The 17,259-nt window shown below is 51.7% G+C and overlaps 1 protein-coding gene across 1 annotated transcript; it reads right to left on the bottom strand.

Annotated features, from left to right (window-relative positions):
- Window positions 1–373: 373 nt before the first annotated feature.
- On the bottom strand, window positions 374–12,691 carry xrcc2 (X-ray repair complementing defective repair in Chinese hamster cells 2). Its single transcript, XM_039754069.1, has 3 exons — window positions 12,298–12,691; window positions 6,197–6,278; window positions 374–2,844 (listed from the first exon to the last, which is right to left on the bottom strand). The coding sequence occupies exons 1-3, from the start codon at window positions 12,334–12,336 to the stop codon at window positions 2,165–2,167; spliced, it is 801 nt and encodes a 266-aa protein (XP_039610003.1). The 5' UTR covers window positions 12,337–12,691; the 3' UTR covers window positions 374–2,164.
- Window positions 12,692–17,259: the final 4,568 nt, after the last annotated feature.

Below are 17,259 nucleotides of genomic sequence, written 5' to 3'. Positions count from 1 at the left end.
TGGGCATGGAGATACATTCAGAGACGATGTGAAAACGCTAGAGTGAATGAACCCTAAATACAGAAGCAGACGTGACCGAAATGTCACGGGTGTCCCCAAAGGTCCCAGCAGGGCATCCCTCCATTTGTGGATTTCTGCTCCTCACTGCTGCTGTGCCATGTCGTTATCCTTTATGGTTGTCACGCCGCCATTGTGCACCATGTTGTCGCCTCACCGTCCCACTTCACCGCATTCATGGGAATTGCCAACGGGATTATTGGCAGAAATGCGAGGTCTCTGCTGAGTGGCTTCTTGGTCCGTACAAACATAAGGAGCTGCCACACTACAAAGCAGATGGTGCCACGTCTCGCCACTCAGGGTACTCACTCAGTTATTTATTTCATTTCTTTTATTGAAAGGTCAGCCTTACATAAGAATTGGGGTAGTGAGGTTTTGTCCAAATGGTCCGACTGGGCACTCGAGCTGTGGATGGGTGCAGCACGAGTAATGGCGTCCAGAAGTGGCCGTGTTAAAGCCGGCATGGCAGTGGTCCACGACTGTGGCTTTACCCTCGCGAGTTTGCTGCCTCGTTTTTTTTTTTTCCGCTTTATTTCCTGGTCTTCTAACCCTCATTCTCTCGTGTCAGCATCTCAAGGGTTAATTAGGTATTTTGGCCAAGACCCTTGGGACTGGCAGTGGTGGGGTTTACTGTCCCACTATCTCCCGAGTCCCTTCTACATGTGCCCCATGCGGCCCACAAGTGCCATCCTGTCCTCTACTTTGCCTCACTCGGTGGGTCGTCTTCCTGCTTTTCATAGACAGGACATTAAGGGCACGTGAAGGGGGTCCGGTTTGAGAGCATAAGGGCCGCGTCTCTGCCATCCTCTTGGACTCCTCAGATCGGTACCCCACCGCCAAAGCTGAGGCCACGCGACTCATGGGCCGCAGGGAATGGGTGAGCGGCGCAGTGTCTGGATCACGAGCGAGAGGGTCTGACCTGGCACAGTAACAAAGTCCTCAGGGGAAGTCACAAGCCATGGCTGGCACCTAAAGGAGGAGACCCTGGGCATAATTTGTGATGTGTGGCCAGGCTGGAGCCACTCATGGGCCATGAAGGCTGCTGGGGACAAGACAGCTGGCACTATGCAGCACAACTCCGCAGGTCAGAATGTCCTGGCATTTTCAAACCTAAGTGGAAGTGACGGTCAGCTGGTGGAGGTTTGTGTGTTATGGTGCCAGCCAGGCACGTCATTTACAGGGTTTAGGAATGGCGATGTGTAGTTTGTGGCACTTGTGTCACCTCGTCTCTTAGTTTTAGAGGTAAGCAGCGTGTCACACACCCACACGGTGACAAATGTAGTGTGGACAATGGGACACTAGAGGGAGCCATGGGTGAATGCGAGTGCAGCATGGAGGGCACCTCTCTTCTGATTTGAAGTAGAGTGTTAGTCGGTGGCTTCAAGCCGAGCACTTTGTCAAGCTGGGATTTTATTTTACCTGTGAAGTTGAGACAGCACTCGGCGAAAGGCGGCATACAAAACACATCAGACGTGACATGTCGAAGAGCAACAGTGGCATGGAGTTGGGGGTACTGAGCGCCTGCCCAGTCTGCTGCTGGTGCCACCTTCAAAGCTTCATTCTGTTCGGCAACGTAAACGCAGCACCTGATCGCATGGCGACACTTTCATCTTCACACTCGGCCTGTGCCAGCCCAGGAGGTGCAGCCATGAGAACCCGAAGTGTGACGCCAATACGACGTGCGGCTCAGAAAGTCACAAGTGTGCTGGAGCCACTCTTTCATGACCCCGAGTCTCCTGTCCTCCTATGGTGCTTCAGGGCCACAAGCGCCACAGTTTATAGGACACAGCCCTGTCAAGGTTCACGGTGACATTCAGCACCACGTGACAAGTTGGCACTGCTTCAACCTTCTACTTAGTAAACACCACCAACTTGAAGAGCGGTGATAATCAACATGACGACAGCCTTCAGCGTCAGAAGGGAATGTAACTCAACAAAACAACGCTGGGGGAAACAGAAAGGGGCACAAAATGGGCAGAGAGAAACGGACAGAATAAAAATCAAGCAGCGCTTCTAACCACAGAGCCCCTAAGATGAGGAGACTGGCAGGCCGTGGTTCAAAGCCCAAGCCCTGGTGGACTCCACAGTCACTGCAATCAATGCCAATCTACACAAAGTGCACCCCCCCTTCCCCGATGCCAAAGTGGCACTGCCATGTGCGTCTGCTCTTCAGGCTGTGGGAGGCGAGTGAGAAGAGTGGTCCCTCGGCCCGCCCCACGACCACTCTGTGCGTGACCATCCTTTGCCAAGCGCGACAGAGGTACGGCCTGTAGCCGTCCATGGGCGTGGCGCCCTCTGCCGCCGCTCTGCCCTCGCCCGACTTTGCTCTCATGAGGGCCTGAGTGGCCGCAAACACAAGCAGCTGGTAGTCTTTGACGAGCTTGTGCAGAAACTCCGAGCACCGCCTCAGGGTGTCCTCTCGGCCGGCACTCCGGTCCGTCCAGTAAAATGGCGAGAGACTGTCCAGCATGAGCACCCCGAGGGCCGGACGGCCGCACAGCAGGCTTTCGAGGTAACGGAGCGTCAGCAGCAGCTGCACCGAGCTACTGCACTGTACCAGCGTGAGTCTCCGCAAGGAGCGGCGGACGAGCGCCTCCGGGCTCCCGGGCAGCCGGTGCTCCAAGAGGGCCACCAGCCGCAGCATGTCGAAGTGGAAGTCGGTGTCCACAAACAGGACCTCCACTTCTAGGCCCCCCTGGGCGGTGGGCAGGATGCAGTGGACCAGCACGTGATACAAGAGTTCGGTTTTGCCGGTCCCTTCAGCTCCATGCAGTTCAACGACGTCACCTGGCAGAAAGGAAAAAAAAAACAATGAGAGAGGAGAACGAGGGGGTCCACACTGGCAGAGGGACAAGCCTGCCTCAGGCTCCAGCGTCCGGCCACCTCTGAACAAATCACCTTCGTACCTCCAGAGGAAGGCAGCAGGGCACTGGTGCCACCTCCACCCAGGTGTCACAGTGGGCGTGTCCTCAAGACAACAGGCTCTGTCATGAAGCAGCAGCACCACGTGGCAGGTCCAGACGCCACAGCACAGGCAAGGCCAGTCATTGGGCTTCAGGCGGGAGTCTGAACGGCGTGACGTGGTGACGGCGTGTGGGCCCACAAAACCTCCCACAGTTTACACCAAAAACAAATTAACGGGAAGAGCATCCAAAGGAAATCCTGCAGACCACCTTGGCATTCATACAGAGAATGGCAGCAAACTGAAAACTTGGACCTTTGTGTTTGAGGGGCAGGTTTTCATTACTGTGTTATTTGCCATTAGAGTTATTGTATAATAATCAAGTGTATAAAAATAAAAAGCCGCCAGCGCCTGGGGGTCTCTCGGATTCCTTCACGTGCCCAGTCGCACCCGAGCCAACGAGTGAGCCAATCAGAGGGCAGCAATCCCAAGGCGCTGGCAGGGGTGGATTCCAGCACAGGATTTGAAAAGAATGACAAGATCACAATGGACCACCAGGCTCTTTTCAGTTTCTCTAAATAAGGAATTCTACAGAAGAATGAAAAAGTTTAGATTGGAATACACAACGGGAAGGGCCAGAGGGTGGGCAGACGGGAGGGCGGGTCGTGCAGTACGACGAGCAGACGGTCGGTCTCACCTGCCAGCGTACGCACAATCTCCTGGCGGCCCAGACGTCGAAGCGGATTCACGTCCACGACGCGGTTTTATCAAATGTACCAAAGACACTTGCAAGGCGTTTACAAATGTACTTCACGTGACTGCAACAGTACAACGGCGCCCAGAATGAACAAACGACTCTGATTACCTTGGCTGCTTCAGGGCTGCGTATTTAGAGACGACGATGACAATGATGAGGATGAAGATGATTTCCCAGAGCTCTCCTCTCGGCGCTGGCTTTACAAAGGCTGACTCTGAGAAGTTCTGCTCCACTCTTGAGCTTTTCAGCGTGAACTGGCTGGCCAGTCGGGTATTTCACAATCATCACTGAGTGGCGCCATGCCAGCTGTACAGGATGGCGCTACCCGCCTGTCGTCCAGATAGAGAAGATTTCCTGACACGTTGGTTGAATTGGCAAAAACCAAAGGGCAATTCACAGCAACATCCGCTTCTCCAAATGGAATCGGAGCGGTCAGCCGCACACACACATTGCTGGATCAACGGTGCTGCCCAAGTGACCTCAGCCAGGAAGGAATCACCACAATAATGAGCTGGCATCACATCATCGATGGCAGGACAGCCTATGTAAAGGGCAGCTCTTCAGTCACAGGGGTGTGGCATTAAGGACAGCAAGTCACCTCAGAGTACAGAGCACAGCATTGCTCCACTGTGGCACTCTGTGCCATCGCTATGCCATGAAGGTGCCCTCAGAGTGTGAATTTGCCGATGTAAACTGAAGGCATGTGCTGCTCTGTGGGTCTCAGAAAGTGTCGCAGTGTGCAGGCACCCGAAGACCCCGACCCTCCAACTGGTCTTAAATGTAGGCAGCAGGGTGTCACCACAGGTTTACTTTTAACCAATCTGTTGTCACCCAGGACGGCCTGCCCTTCGGTGCCTTACTTAGTTCAATGGCCACATCTCTTACAGTGGCCCTCCGTTGCACTTTGTGGCTCCAGAACATTCCGTCAGCACACAGCGAGATGGTCACCCGGCCACCCCCAAGACGAGCATCACCCGGGGGTCAGCCTTTGTAATATTAGGGTGGGCTGCGACTCGCCTTTTCACGTCGACTGCGATATCGGACCACTGTGCGACTTTCTCAAGTTGAACTTTCGCTTCTTATAACACATTCTACGTTTGTCGTTGCCTCCTCTTCACATTCTCTGAAATTCTTTTTCTATTTTTCTTCCATGTGCCTTTTCCATTGTCTTTTAACTAAACGGAAGGTGACAGTTACATTGATTTGCATATTAAAATATATTAAAATCTAGGTGGAGTCGGGGAGGGGCAGTGGGCGTGTCCTTGTGCATTAAACATCCCGTTCTTTGGGATTTGTAAAACTTGGATGTACGTATCTGGAATTTTCTGTGCCTACGCCGTTACACGAGGCCCCTGGTGTATAATGCCAGAGAAGAACAACTAAAAAGACCCTCTGGGATTCTCCGCCACGTCTCCTCTTGACCTCTGACCTCTTTTAGAGGGGCTTAGTGCTGCGGGTTCCAAGTGTCAACTTTAAAAGAGTCACCGATGGATTCTGATTAACAGCAAACTTCCCACAAATGTGAGTCAGTGAATCATCGTCCATCCCGCTATATCCCAATACAGGGTCACAGGGTCTGCTGGAGCCAATCCCAGCCAACACAGGGCACAAGGCAAGAAACAAACCCTGGGCAGGGCACCAGCCCACCACAGGCCACACACACACACACACACACGTAACCTGCATGTCTTTAGACTGAGGGAGTTAACACGGGGAGAACATGCAAACTCCATACAGGGAGGACCCAGGAAGCAAACCCAGACGGGTCTCCAAACTGTGAGGCAGCAGCGCTACCCACCGTGCCACCCTTCCCACAAACGTTCAAAAGCTTTACGTCAGTTGGAGACGCACGTGCTGAGCGCTTTGGTGCCGGGTGGACGTTACTGACCTCAGCCCGCTCTGCACAGCACGTAAACGCAGTTCCTCCACAAGTATTGCACACAAGTGGCCATTTGATTCTTTGTGTCGTGTCACCAATTGTCAAATATGTGACATCGCACTGCAGCTCAGCGACGTCACTGTAACGCTGCGTCTTCTGATGGGGGCCACACGTCTGCTGTAAAAGTCCCGTGAAGGTTTGCAGGACCACGGGTTCTGCTCATTCATTAGGAGTCGCGTCACAACTGTCCAGCGGGAAAGTGGCAGCACCACGAGCTCTGCCCGTTTTCATGGCCTCCTTGTTACGAATAGGCAGACGGAGCTTTCGCTGTTCCAACTTCAGGGTAACGCGGATTCTAAATTACGAGTTTGTGTTTACGATCCTCCGGTACGGGACACTCCGTTATCTGCTGCACAGTGGCTGGGCAGACATTGGCGTGGCACATCATCGAAGGCTGCTGGTCACTTGGGCTGTGACATTCAGCCATTTGGTGACCCAGCTTGGCCCGTTACAGGATCGCAGCACTTATTTTTATTACACCCCCCGATCAGCAAAGCCTTTTCAACTTACAAATGCTGGTCAAGTGGACGATGATCCTTACCAGGGCCTGGGAATCCCACTTCGGAGAAAATCGGCAGCTGCAGACTTTTCAGAGATGGCCTCTCCCCCAGTCTGGCCAGTAGCTGTTGACAAATCAGAAGTGAATTTCAGTTTTATTACTGGGAGACAAACATACTGGACGGACAGACAGACAGACGGACGCACGCCCCTGGTCCTCATTAGACGTGAATCCTGCTGCACGTCTTTATATTCCTTGCTTTGTGCCCAGTAAGTCCCAGTCATGGCCAATGGTGCTTCACTCACTCAGAAGACACAAACGCTCTTATCGACGGCACTCCACACGATACCCGCCTTTGCCCGCCTTCTCAAACGTGCGCAGGTTTTAATGTCATCTGCACACAGGCCACGTCCTCACGTCCTACAAACGTTTCACTTTCCAGCAGCACTTTTCTTTCACTGCCTTCAAATCTGAAACTTGGCGAAACTGAACCTGCCCGACTTCCCTCACCGCCAATACCAGTCAGTCTCGAGGACTCAGATGGCATCGGCAGAATAAATAAAACAGTCCATCCATTTCAAAGATCCCAGAGCTCAGTGGGACGAGGATCTCCATCTCACATGATTCACCTTCAAATCTTCTATCGAGCGCATCTCTCACCTTCAAAATGTGCCAACGCTGCCGTCGAGCTCTGGCCTCACTGGGCCACATGGTTAGACGGCCTGCGGCGCCAAGTGAAGCCTTTACGTGCCTACCAGAGAGCCTCGGCGTCCGCTGACAGCTGTGTGTGGTGGGCTAAACTTCACTATGGAGGGTCTTCACCTCACTACCGGCACACAGACGTGTCTCGCTCAACTGGAGGAGTCGGCGGGTCTCTGATGTTGAACACTGAAATATGAAAGGGGAAAAAAATCCAAATTGTCACTTAGAGGGTCCGTGCAGGATGAGCTTTTAAACTGGGGAAGCCCACTCTCTGCCCTTTTTAGGGGTCACTCTCTTGGCCTGGCTCTCTTTCTCATGGGGGGTCGATTTGATTCAATAAAATGTACTGAATTGATCCTCAACTTGGTGTGAAAACGGCTGAACCAGACCCACCTTCTACATCCTTATCATCCTATCAACCCACAAGCAGGAGGCCCCGGGGGTCTCCATGAGCCCACCAAGGTCGTGGACGGTGCTCTGTGTTCTGGGCGTCCTCCACAGAGATAACGAGGAGCACCCAGACAAAGGGGGGGTCCAGTCCGATGTCAGCAGCAGCCATGTAACCCTTGGCAAGGGGGCTCACACCTGTTGAAGCGACTTGGCCCCCTTTGTGGCCGCAGTCCTGTTTCCTGCTGTTGTTGAGCTGAAAGAGACGCGTAAGGTGCAGCTTTGGCTTCCGGTCACGAGGCGTCGTCTTCTTTTAGTTCCTCGCCATTGCTTTCCACGCAACCTCACGGCATCAACGACCCCATGACCTCGCACCCTGTCTGCTCATTTAGCACCAGCCTGTTGGCATCAAAGTCACACGTCACATCTTACCTGGTCCTTAGAGGGTAAGCACAAAAAAATAAACTAAAATAAAACTCCTCTTACAGCACGTGTGTGTGAGTGAGTGAGTGAGTGTGTGAGTGAGTGAGAGTGTGTGTGCGTGAGTGTGCGAGTGAGTGTGCGAGAGAGTGTGAGACACAGTGAGTGTGTGCGAGAGAGTGTGTCTGAGTGAGTGTGCGAATGTGTGTGCAAGTGAGTGAGAGTGAGTGAGTGTGTGTGAGTGCAAGTGAGAGTGTGTGAGAGAGTGAGTGTGAAAGAGAGTGAGAGAAAGAGTCAGTGTTAGTGCATGAATGTGTATGAGAGAGTGAGTGTGCGAGAGAGAGTGTGAGAGTGAGTGAGAGAGCAAGTGTGTGTGCGTGAGTGTGCAAGAGAGAGAGTGGGAGTGAGTGTGTGTAAGTAAATGTGTGAATGTGTGTGAGAGAGTGTGTGTGTGTGAGTGCAAGTGAGAGTGTGAGAGAGTGAGTGGTAGTGCATGAATGTGTATGAGAGAGTGCAAGTGAGTCTGCATGAGTGTGTGAGAGAGTGTGCGTGAAAGAGAGAGAGTGAGTGTGTGAGAGTGAACACACCAATGGGTGAGCAGCACCGCCGTCTATGGCCTCGCATCAGAGTGTCCGTATTCACCGAAGGCGCCGATGTCCACACGAGTCCGCCACCCAAAACTGATTTTTTCCCGTCCACACAGTTGAAGCCAGAGGTTTACATACACAGGGGGGCAGTTTCTTTAAAACTCACTTTAGAAGCCCGCTAACAAACTTTTGTTTAAGACGTCTACTTTGCCCGCGCAGGGCAGTTTCTAGTTTTCCACACCAGTGTTCCCAGAGTATTTCACTTTTTCTGGACGATTATCACAATCCCAGTGGGTCACAGGTTTCCATAGACTTTGTTAACTGGGCCTTCAAACAGCTTGGGACAATTCCAGAAAACGATGCCAAGCCTTTTGACAATTCACTTCTGACAGCCAATTAGCCCATTTGGAGTCAACATGTGGACGGATGTGAAGGCCGACCATCAAACTCACCGCCTCGTTGACTGACACAATGGAAATAAACAAACAAAAATCCACCAAGATCTCAAAAAAAAACAAGGTGGACCTCCACAAGTCTGGTCATCCTTGGGAACAAATTCCAAACACCTGAAGGCTTCACGTTCACCTGTACAAACACCAGGGGACCACCCAGCCGTCACTCCGCTCAGGAAGGAGACGCATTTTGGTGCAAATCTATCCCAGAACAGCAGCAAAGGACCTTGTGAAGATGCTGGAGGACACAGGCAGACGAGTCTCGATATCCACAGTAAAACGAGTCCGACATCCCCATCCCCTGGAAGCCCCTGCTCCAAAGCTCCCATAAAAAGGCAGGCTGCTGCTTGAAATGGCACTTGGGGACAAAGACTCTACCATCTGGCCCAAAGTCCTCCTCTCTGATGAATCCAAGACCAAACTGTCGGGCCATCATTAGGTGTGGAGGAGAAGGGTGAGGCTTACAAGCCAAAGACCACCAAATCAACCGCCAAGCTCTGCTGCAGGAAGGACTGGCGCACTTCACCAATCAGACGGCATCACGAGGAAGGAAGATGACGGAGACACACTGCAGCAACATCTCAAGAGCTCAGCAAGTCACAAATGGACACTCCAAGGGACAACGAGCTCACGGTACTGAAGTGGCCATCACAGAGCCATGACGTCAATGCAATTGAAAATCTGAAGGCAGAACTGAAAAAGTGTGCGCGAGCAAGGACACCCCCGAACCTGTCCCAGTCACACCACTTCTATCTGGAGCAATGGGCCAAAGTTCTAGCCAGTTACGGTAAGAAGTTTGCTGAAGGTGACCCGAGACATTTGGCTCAAGCTGAACAATTTAAAGGCAGAGCTGCCAACTATTAACAAAGCGTATGTAGACGTGTGACCTCCAGAACTGGGATGATTGTCTACGGCCTGCTGCCTCCTGACTGGTCAGAAATGGACAATCTATGGAAGATGGAGGAGTCCGGGCTCACTTGGAGATGTCTGACCGGGCGCCACTCTGGGACTGTAATATTAAAGGCAAAATAAAAATGAAATGCATTCTGGTCGAGGAGTCTGCAGCGTCCAGACAGTTATGGACAAACTGGACGGCAGAATTAAGTTTCCTGCTTCATCAGCTGCCCACTTGTGAACTTTAACTTAACTGGGGGGCATCTGGAAGTCCCTCTGTCAGCCAGAATCACAAACTGCTCAAGTGACATGAAGATGTGACATTAGATTTGTGAAAGGACACACCGCTGCTCATCTGGGACCTGTCCCAGGGAGAGAAAAAAAAAAAAAATCAAAAGAAAATGTGGGTTGTGAATGAAAACAAGCAGACTTGGTGTCGCCATTCAGAGGTGACATTTCAGTAAACGTCCGTAGAGGTAAGCCACGCACTACTGGGCCACAATGTTACTGAATGGCACCGCATCTCTAACTCATGTGGCGCCTGAATAAACTCGGACAACAGCGCAAGTTTGCTGAACACGCACGCCGATGACAGCCACACGTACTCGACTGTTCACGGGAGCCGCAAACATCTTAACAAACCACAGCGAGCCAGCCAAGAATTACAAAACCTCTAAAACCTTTTTAACACCAAGGACCGCTTGACTAGAAGACCGGTGGGGGGGTCTGGGGCAGGGGCGGGTTTATACACAATTTACATTACATTTCTATTATTATTAAGTTATAATATCGTAATAGAAATTATACAAGTGTGACATAATGCAGAAAGGGTGGGGTTCCCAGCAACCAGACAATCCCATCTGGGGACGATGGAAGACAGTGACAGGCGAAGTGGTCAGTCTACTCCGTAATCTCGTTTTGGTTGCTGCCACTGCAGAAAACGCTGCCTCACAAAGACAGGATGTTGGATTTGGAAGGAGCTTCACTTGCTTCTTTCGTGTTATTTTAACCTTCGCCTGTCTACAAGTTATCCATCCATCCATTATCCAACCCGCTATATCCTAACTACAGGGTCACAGGGGTCTGCTGGAGCCAATCCCAGCCAACACAGGGCACAAGGCAGGAAACAAACCCTAGGCAGGGCGCCAGTTCACCACAGGGCACACACATGGGACAATGTAGGATGGCCAATGCACCTGACCTGCATGTCTTTGGACTGACACAGGGAGAACATGCAGACTCCACGCAGGGGGGTCTCAGGATGCGAACCCGGGTCTCCTAACTGTGAGTTGGCAGTACTACCCACTGCGGCTCCTTTCTGCCCGTCTACATTATTATCACTCTTTAATTTAATATTAGTCTTTATCCGTATGCGGCTACTGGAGTGTGTGAATTTCCCCTTGGGATTAATGAAGTATCTATCGATCTACAAGTTATGCTGACGAGAATTTTTCTCAGCATTTTCTTGCGATAATACACTTTCAGGGTGCCAAGGATGCCCAAACCCAATGGCACCATTATCTAAATGCTGAAGCATGTTGTGGGCAGTACAGTTATCAATCAGAAGCTGAATCATCCTTTTCTTCTTCTTCTTCATATTGTGAGGTTTCTGAACTCTTTTGGGACCCCCCAACCCATCGTCACGCTGAAGTGCGTCCCAAAGCGCGATTGCCGCCTCTGTCTAAGATTGTTTGCTCGTTGCCGGGGCAGGGAAACAGCAGGCTCACGGCGTGTTGTCCCGCTGACGGAGGTCCCAAGAGAGTTTAAAAACCTCACCTTTTCTTGAATGAGTGCCGCATTAGTAGGAATGTTTCTTGAACGAGCGTCACTGAACCACATAAAAACGGCTTTTTCGGCGTCTTCAAATGCAGCAGTTCGCATACTTTTGTAACCCGAGATTTTTCTTCTTTTTTTGCATTCAAACAGATTGCACATCACAAACATTAACACTGTTGTTGTCATTTTGTCCTGTCTGCCGTTTCTATAGGAGGGTGACATTGAGTTATGTTGACATTGAGGATGTTTTTCAGATGTTGACGAACAAAAAGGAAAAGGTATCCCTGAAAACCACAGAAAACAAAAACAGCACAAGGAAAGTTCCAAGAAAGACACTTTTCACAATGTTTCTGTTTGGGAATTTGTGTGCACAACTGCTCTGCGGAGGATTCATTCGGACATTTCACGGTCACTTCGTTGTAATAAAAGTATCTGCTGCTGAATGGACTTCGTAGTAACGAGATTTCTGTAGACTCGCGTCATATGGGGAAGCCATTAAAAGACTTGGTTGTAACCCCCTCTCACCTCGACCTGTCCCCTCTCTGTGCGCCGCTGCAAAGCCCCGGCCGGCCACCCAGCGTTCTGAAAAGTGTCCTCAGTGAAGGGGGCCGCCTTTTTTGCTGTAGCCCTTCAATGCGCGAGTCTCCGTTGTCGTCAGTTCTCTTGCGGACCGGGGGTTGGGGACCCCTGCTCTAAAGGTAAACGAGCAGCCCCAGGGAGGCGCTATAAAGGCCGAAGCGTTTCCAAACACAACACTCCCCTCCCCTGCCCTGCCCTGCCGGCCCCTGCCCTGCCCTGCCGGCTGTCCGCGACGGCCGTCAGTCAAGTCTGCGAAAACAGAAGTGATGGCGTTTGGGCCAGGACTGAACCTGTGAGACCCTGAACTTGTGAACCGAACCCGGCGACGACTTGCATGAACCTTTACCTCCGTGCCGGACTCTGTCAGCCTCGCCTCGCGGGCCATCTCGCACCTCTTCGAGCCTGAGTGGCGACCGCTCACTAGACGACGTCTCTCAACCGTCCCGCCACCTCTCCGTTTCCCGCCCACTTCCGGGTTTAGCAGCGCGCCATGCGTCTGACGAACTTGCGGACGCTACGTGAAGGGGGTGTGGCTCCCGTGGAAATTGCATTACGACATGTGTGCTTGTCACTACAATGGGCGGAGTCAGTCCGTGTCTCGGGCTTGCGCTAGCGCTCGCGCTCGTTACACGGGGGATTCCTCGTGTCCGAAGGGTTAAACGGCGATGTGGACGTACGGAGCAGCGAGAAGAAGTCCAAAAAGAAATCGAAAGAAACGCATTAGTAACAAATACAAAACTCCAATGAAGCGAGGGAGCCCGTAAGAAGCGGGCTCCCCGGCGGCACGCAGGGCACGACATCTCACGCATGACGTGCCTGTCATGAAGCCTTTTAAATGTAAACCTTCGCAAACAACAGATCGGCGTCCGTAGGGACGGGCTGCGGGTTTGGAAAATGAAAGACGGGGGCGCAAAGAATTCCCGGACGTCTGCGCTCAAAGCAGGCGACATTTGTGGTTCAGAGAACTGAGAGGTGGGAAAGTTAAGGAATAAATGCTTTATGATAGGAAGACCACGCCATGCCATGCCATCGCTCTAACTGCTTTGCATTTAAAGATGAGATGGTTTAATAAATGTTTTACAAATGCCCCTAATAGTAAAAGTCCATTTTTGCTGATTGAGACCCTTTATTTGGTTCATTGGGTTTCATTTCTTTTCTAATCGGAGCTCAGGTGAAGTGAAGTGACTTTCTCAGGGTCACACCGTGTGAGTAGTGGGATTTGAACCCGCGGCCTGACCGCTGCACCACCCTGCCTGCCAGCCAGGAGCACTGAAAGTGAAATTCTCAAAAGAACTCGCTGAAGTGTTCATAGCAGCAAAGTCGCGAATATCTTTTCCGAGTTTATGAATTTAATTGCCAGTCCAAAGTAACCGAAGGACAGTTTCTGGGCGCAGTGCCCAGTCAGCACATTTTACCTCCACCTCACCTGTCTGCCTACTTGTGTAGTTTTAGGGTCAAACGTATGAATTACATTAACAGAAATTTCTTGTGCGTTATTGCTTAGAAAAAAAGAAAACTGTAAGGCCCAAAGTGGTCACCCGTCTGTAAAGAGTTCAAATTAGAAAGTGCTGAGGGGATGGAAAGGACTTTGCTTCTTATCTTACAATTCTTACCACCAGCTGGAGAAGAAGTCAGCAGGGACAGTGAGGGGCCACGCCAGGTGAAGACCCCACAGACTCCAGCCTTGATAAGGGGGCCGTCGGACTTGCCAGCTGGATGTCCTTCTTGAGCTCATAACATAAAGGCTCAGTTTTGAGTACAATATTAAAGTTGCTCCAAATAAGAGAAGCTTCTGGATTAAAGTGATGTCTGCGCCCGCCAGTCAAAACTGGAAGGCTTGCTGGGGAGATTCGTGACGTTCGGGCGGCGCTCTTCCTCGAGGGTAAAGCAAGTGTAAACCTGACAAGTTATTAAAGACGCCATTAGTGCACATAGAGAGATGGCAGCACTTAAAGAGACAGCAAAGCACAGCTGATTGAAGTGAGGAGCAGCGATGGAGCCCAGCCAGGTCCGCCATGAAGTCGGCGTTGGCTTCTGAGCGGAGGAAGTCGGAGGAGCTTGCTGAGTGCGGGTGGAAGCCACTGGTGCCCAGGACTGCAGAGACGGCCGATAAGACCCTGTCATAAAAGAGGAGATCAAGCAGATCAGCACAACGGAAGGCCACTCAGCTTAACATGAATCACCCGCAAATGAATGGAAGGAATTCATAAGGAGAAGATGGAGCCACACATGGCGAGAAGAGACGGGGAGGACGAGTGTCACCAACCGGCTGGAATTCTGTCAGGAAGCAACAAAAGGATACAATCAGAACGCATTGGACAAAGCGCCACATGAGAGGTGGGCATCAAAGTAAAAGAAGTGGCAGTTCAGGGTGTGGCGTGCAGACGGGCACAGAATTGGCACAGACACAGGAAGCAGGGGGTGATGGTGACAGGAAGCTCATCAGAACTGGCTGACGTTAAGGGTGGCGTCCGGCAGGGGGCAGTGCTGAGGCCACTGATATTTCTAATATGTTTAAGTGAAGTCAATAGGAATATAAGTAACAAGCTGGTAAAGTTCACAGATGATGCCAAGATGGGTGGTGGGTTGGCACGTAATGTCAGTAAATGTAAAGTTTGACATGTAGGAAGTTAAAATGGGTGGTCTGACAGTCCACCTGATGAGGAGGATTTAGGAGTCGTAGTGTTCATTAAGAAGGCTCACAGAATGCCAGGTTATATAGCGCCTTGACATGCGGAAGAACAACACCATTGACTTCTAGAAGACATTTTCATTCAAATGCTTTACAGGATGAAGAAAAAAGACAAAATGTTAAAAATAAAATGAGTCGATACTAATGAACGCCGAATAACAATGATGGGCGATGGCCTGGAGGACAGAAAAAAACAAAATCTGCAGGGGGTCCGAGGACACGAGACTAAAAGTCACTAGGGGTCCTGCTGAAGCTGGTGAGGCCTCATCTGGTCTCCATAAAGACATAACAGCACTAGAGAAAGGCTGATTATGGGGGGCTACAGGGGGTGAGTGATGAGAAAAGAGTAAAAGATGAAGAGGAGACCTGACTGGGGTGTTTAAAACGATGAAGGGCATGAGTCCAGTGGACCGAGATGGTGACTTGAAAATGAGATCATCAGGGACACGGGGGTGACACTGCTGAAGACTTGTGAAGGGTGAATGACACACCAGCATTAGGAGGAAAGGCACAGACACGTGGCATACAGGAAGTGAGTGGGCAGCAGGACTCAACTTGAAGTTATTGTGGACTGAATGGGCGAGTCTGGGCTGGACGTCCAATCGGATGACAGAATCTTTTCCTCTGATGATCCTGGAGGTCTCCAATGACTTTTCCATGGGCAGGAGAACAGCCTGGCAGTAGAGCAGTGGCACCAAGTGGGCACAGCGGGCATGAGGAGATCCACTGAGAGATGCTGGCTCATTCATGACACGTCTGAGCCAAAGTGTTTTAAGGTGGCTGTGAGGAGACCAGACACCAACAGGCTTGTGGTAAGAATGGAGAATTTTGAACACAAAATGAGACGACATTCTGCCAGGCCATCGGCCTCCAGCGAGGGTGGGACGGCCACTCCTTGGCACTCTGTGGCAGATGTCAGTTTCCATCGTGTTCAGCAAATCGCTTTCATAAACGCGGCCCTCAGCGTCTCCCACTCCTCTGTGACTTCTCCTTCTGCTCACTGCCACAATCCGATGGTCACGTGCACCGAGGGTGACATCAGGTAACCCTGAGACAGACGCCGTCCCCCCTCAGCCCACTACCACCACGGCTTTATCCTGCCACAGCCCTCCAGTTGCTGTCCGGTGTCTCTAAGGGTGACAGCAGGGTGGTCTGCCCACCGTCTCAGCGGGCACGCTCCGGCAGGCCAATCAAATGCTCACCAGCCTCACTGGGGTGACCGTATGGCCAGGCAGCATCAGGCAATGGCAGCAACACCTTAGTGGCCACACTGCTGCCCCCTGCTGGATGCCGGCACTGCCTGCCTCGGTGATGCCCTCACATGGCAGGACTGGAAGACGACAAGTCGAGCGGCCGTCCCCGGGTCCCCTGGTGACTGAATCACTCTGGCTCAGTGCCACTCCACTCCCTTATTGACGGTCACCTTCACGCTCGTCTTAATTTAGCCGAACCGCTGAATGGCTGCTCACTCAATGAAGCGAATGGCGAAGTCGAAGTGGAAACCGGCGACTGAAAACCTGCAGTCAAAGTACGAAGAACCGCAAAGTGAGCGCCTGAAACCCGACCCTCCTTGACCTCCCGGACTTCAGCATTTCTGAAATGTCACAAGGCCAGGCGTCCATGGGAACGAGGACACATGCAGACCAAGGCTTGGAGTCAAAGTGCCACGTCTGCCGAATCGAGGCAAAAACGTGTTGGCCAACGACATGAGACCACCTGGTCCTACTGCCACCACCAACTTACCTGCCACTGTCTCTCCTGCGTTCCCTAACGGATTTGCCAGCGTCACCCCCTGATCACCCATCTCCCGCATTGTCACTCAGTCCGCTCCACGTGCTGCACAGGAAGTGCTCCTCATATTTGTCATTGACTTTATTGATGCGTTTATTTCATGAAAAACCAGGCCAAATGCCAAGCTTGACACTGTGTGTCACTCCATAAGCTTGTGGGCACGGGCACACATTTTATTAACTGTCACAGAGCTGGACAGAGACTTTGTGACGGTCACCCTCAGGCACTTGAGATATGATAAGAGTGGCATCTGCAGATTGTGTGACATGGGGGGTGAGCTAGGTGGGGATGAGGCATCCCTGTGCCACAATTTTGTGCCTATCCCACTTACAGTATGCCAGGCGGTGGCTCTGGTGGCTCACCCAATCCTCTTACAACCCATCAGTTCAGGAGGGCCTGTTCTGGTCCTTATGGTGGGCTCATTTATCTGCCCACCGCCTTCTAGCACTTTCTCTTTCCTGTGTCTTTGCTGCCTTCATGTTCTGCCCCACAACGTGGTGTTTCATCTCTTTCTCTCTTTTTTTTTTTTGGTTTCTGATGCTACCCTAACCCGGCGGCCTATTAGACACTTGTGTCCACTAGGGGGCGCCCACACCCCCACACACACACACACGCGCGCGCGCGGCCCACTTCAAGACAACACTTGCGCTTTTCTTGCAGAAATTCAAGTGAAACGTTTTATTCACAGAAGGGCGTCTTAAAAAATGCGACCGGGGTAATCGGGAGCGCGCGGCGTCCCCATCCAGTCACTGCGTGCACTCGCCGACCCCCATTCTCGGCTCCAGCTCTCCCGACTGTCCCAGTTTCTCGCCGCCGCTCTTTAAC

This window comes from Polypterus senegalus, chromosome 5 (genome assembly GCF_016835505.1).
Source record: "Polypterus senegalus isolate Bchr_013 chromosome 5, ASM1683550v1, whole genome shotgun sequence".
Lineage (NCBI taxonomy): Eukaryota > Metazoa > Chordata > Cladistia > Polypteriformes > Polypteridae > Polypterus > Polypterus senegalus.
The sequence above is the reverse complement of the archived record's forward strand: the minus strand, read 5'-3'. Positions and strand labels throughout refer to the sequence as shown.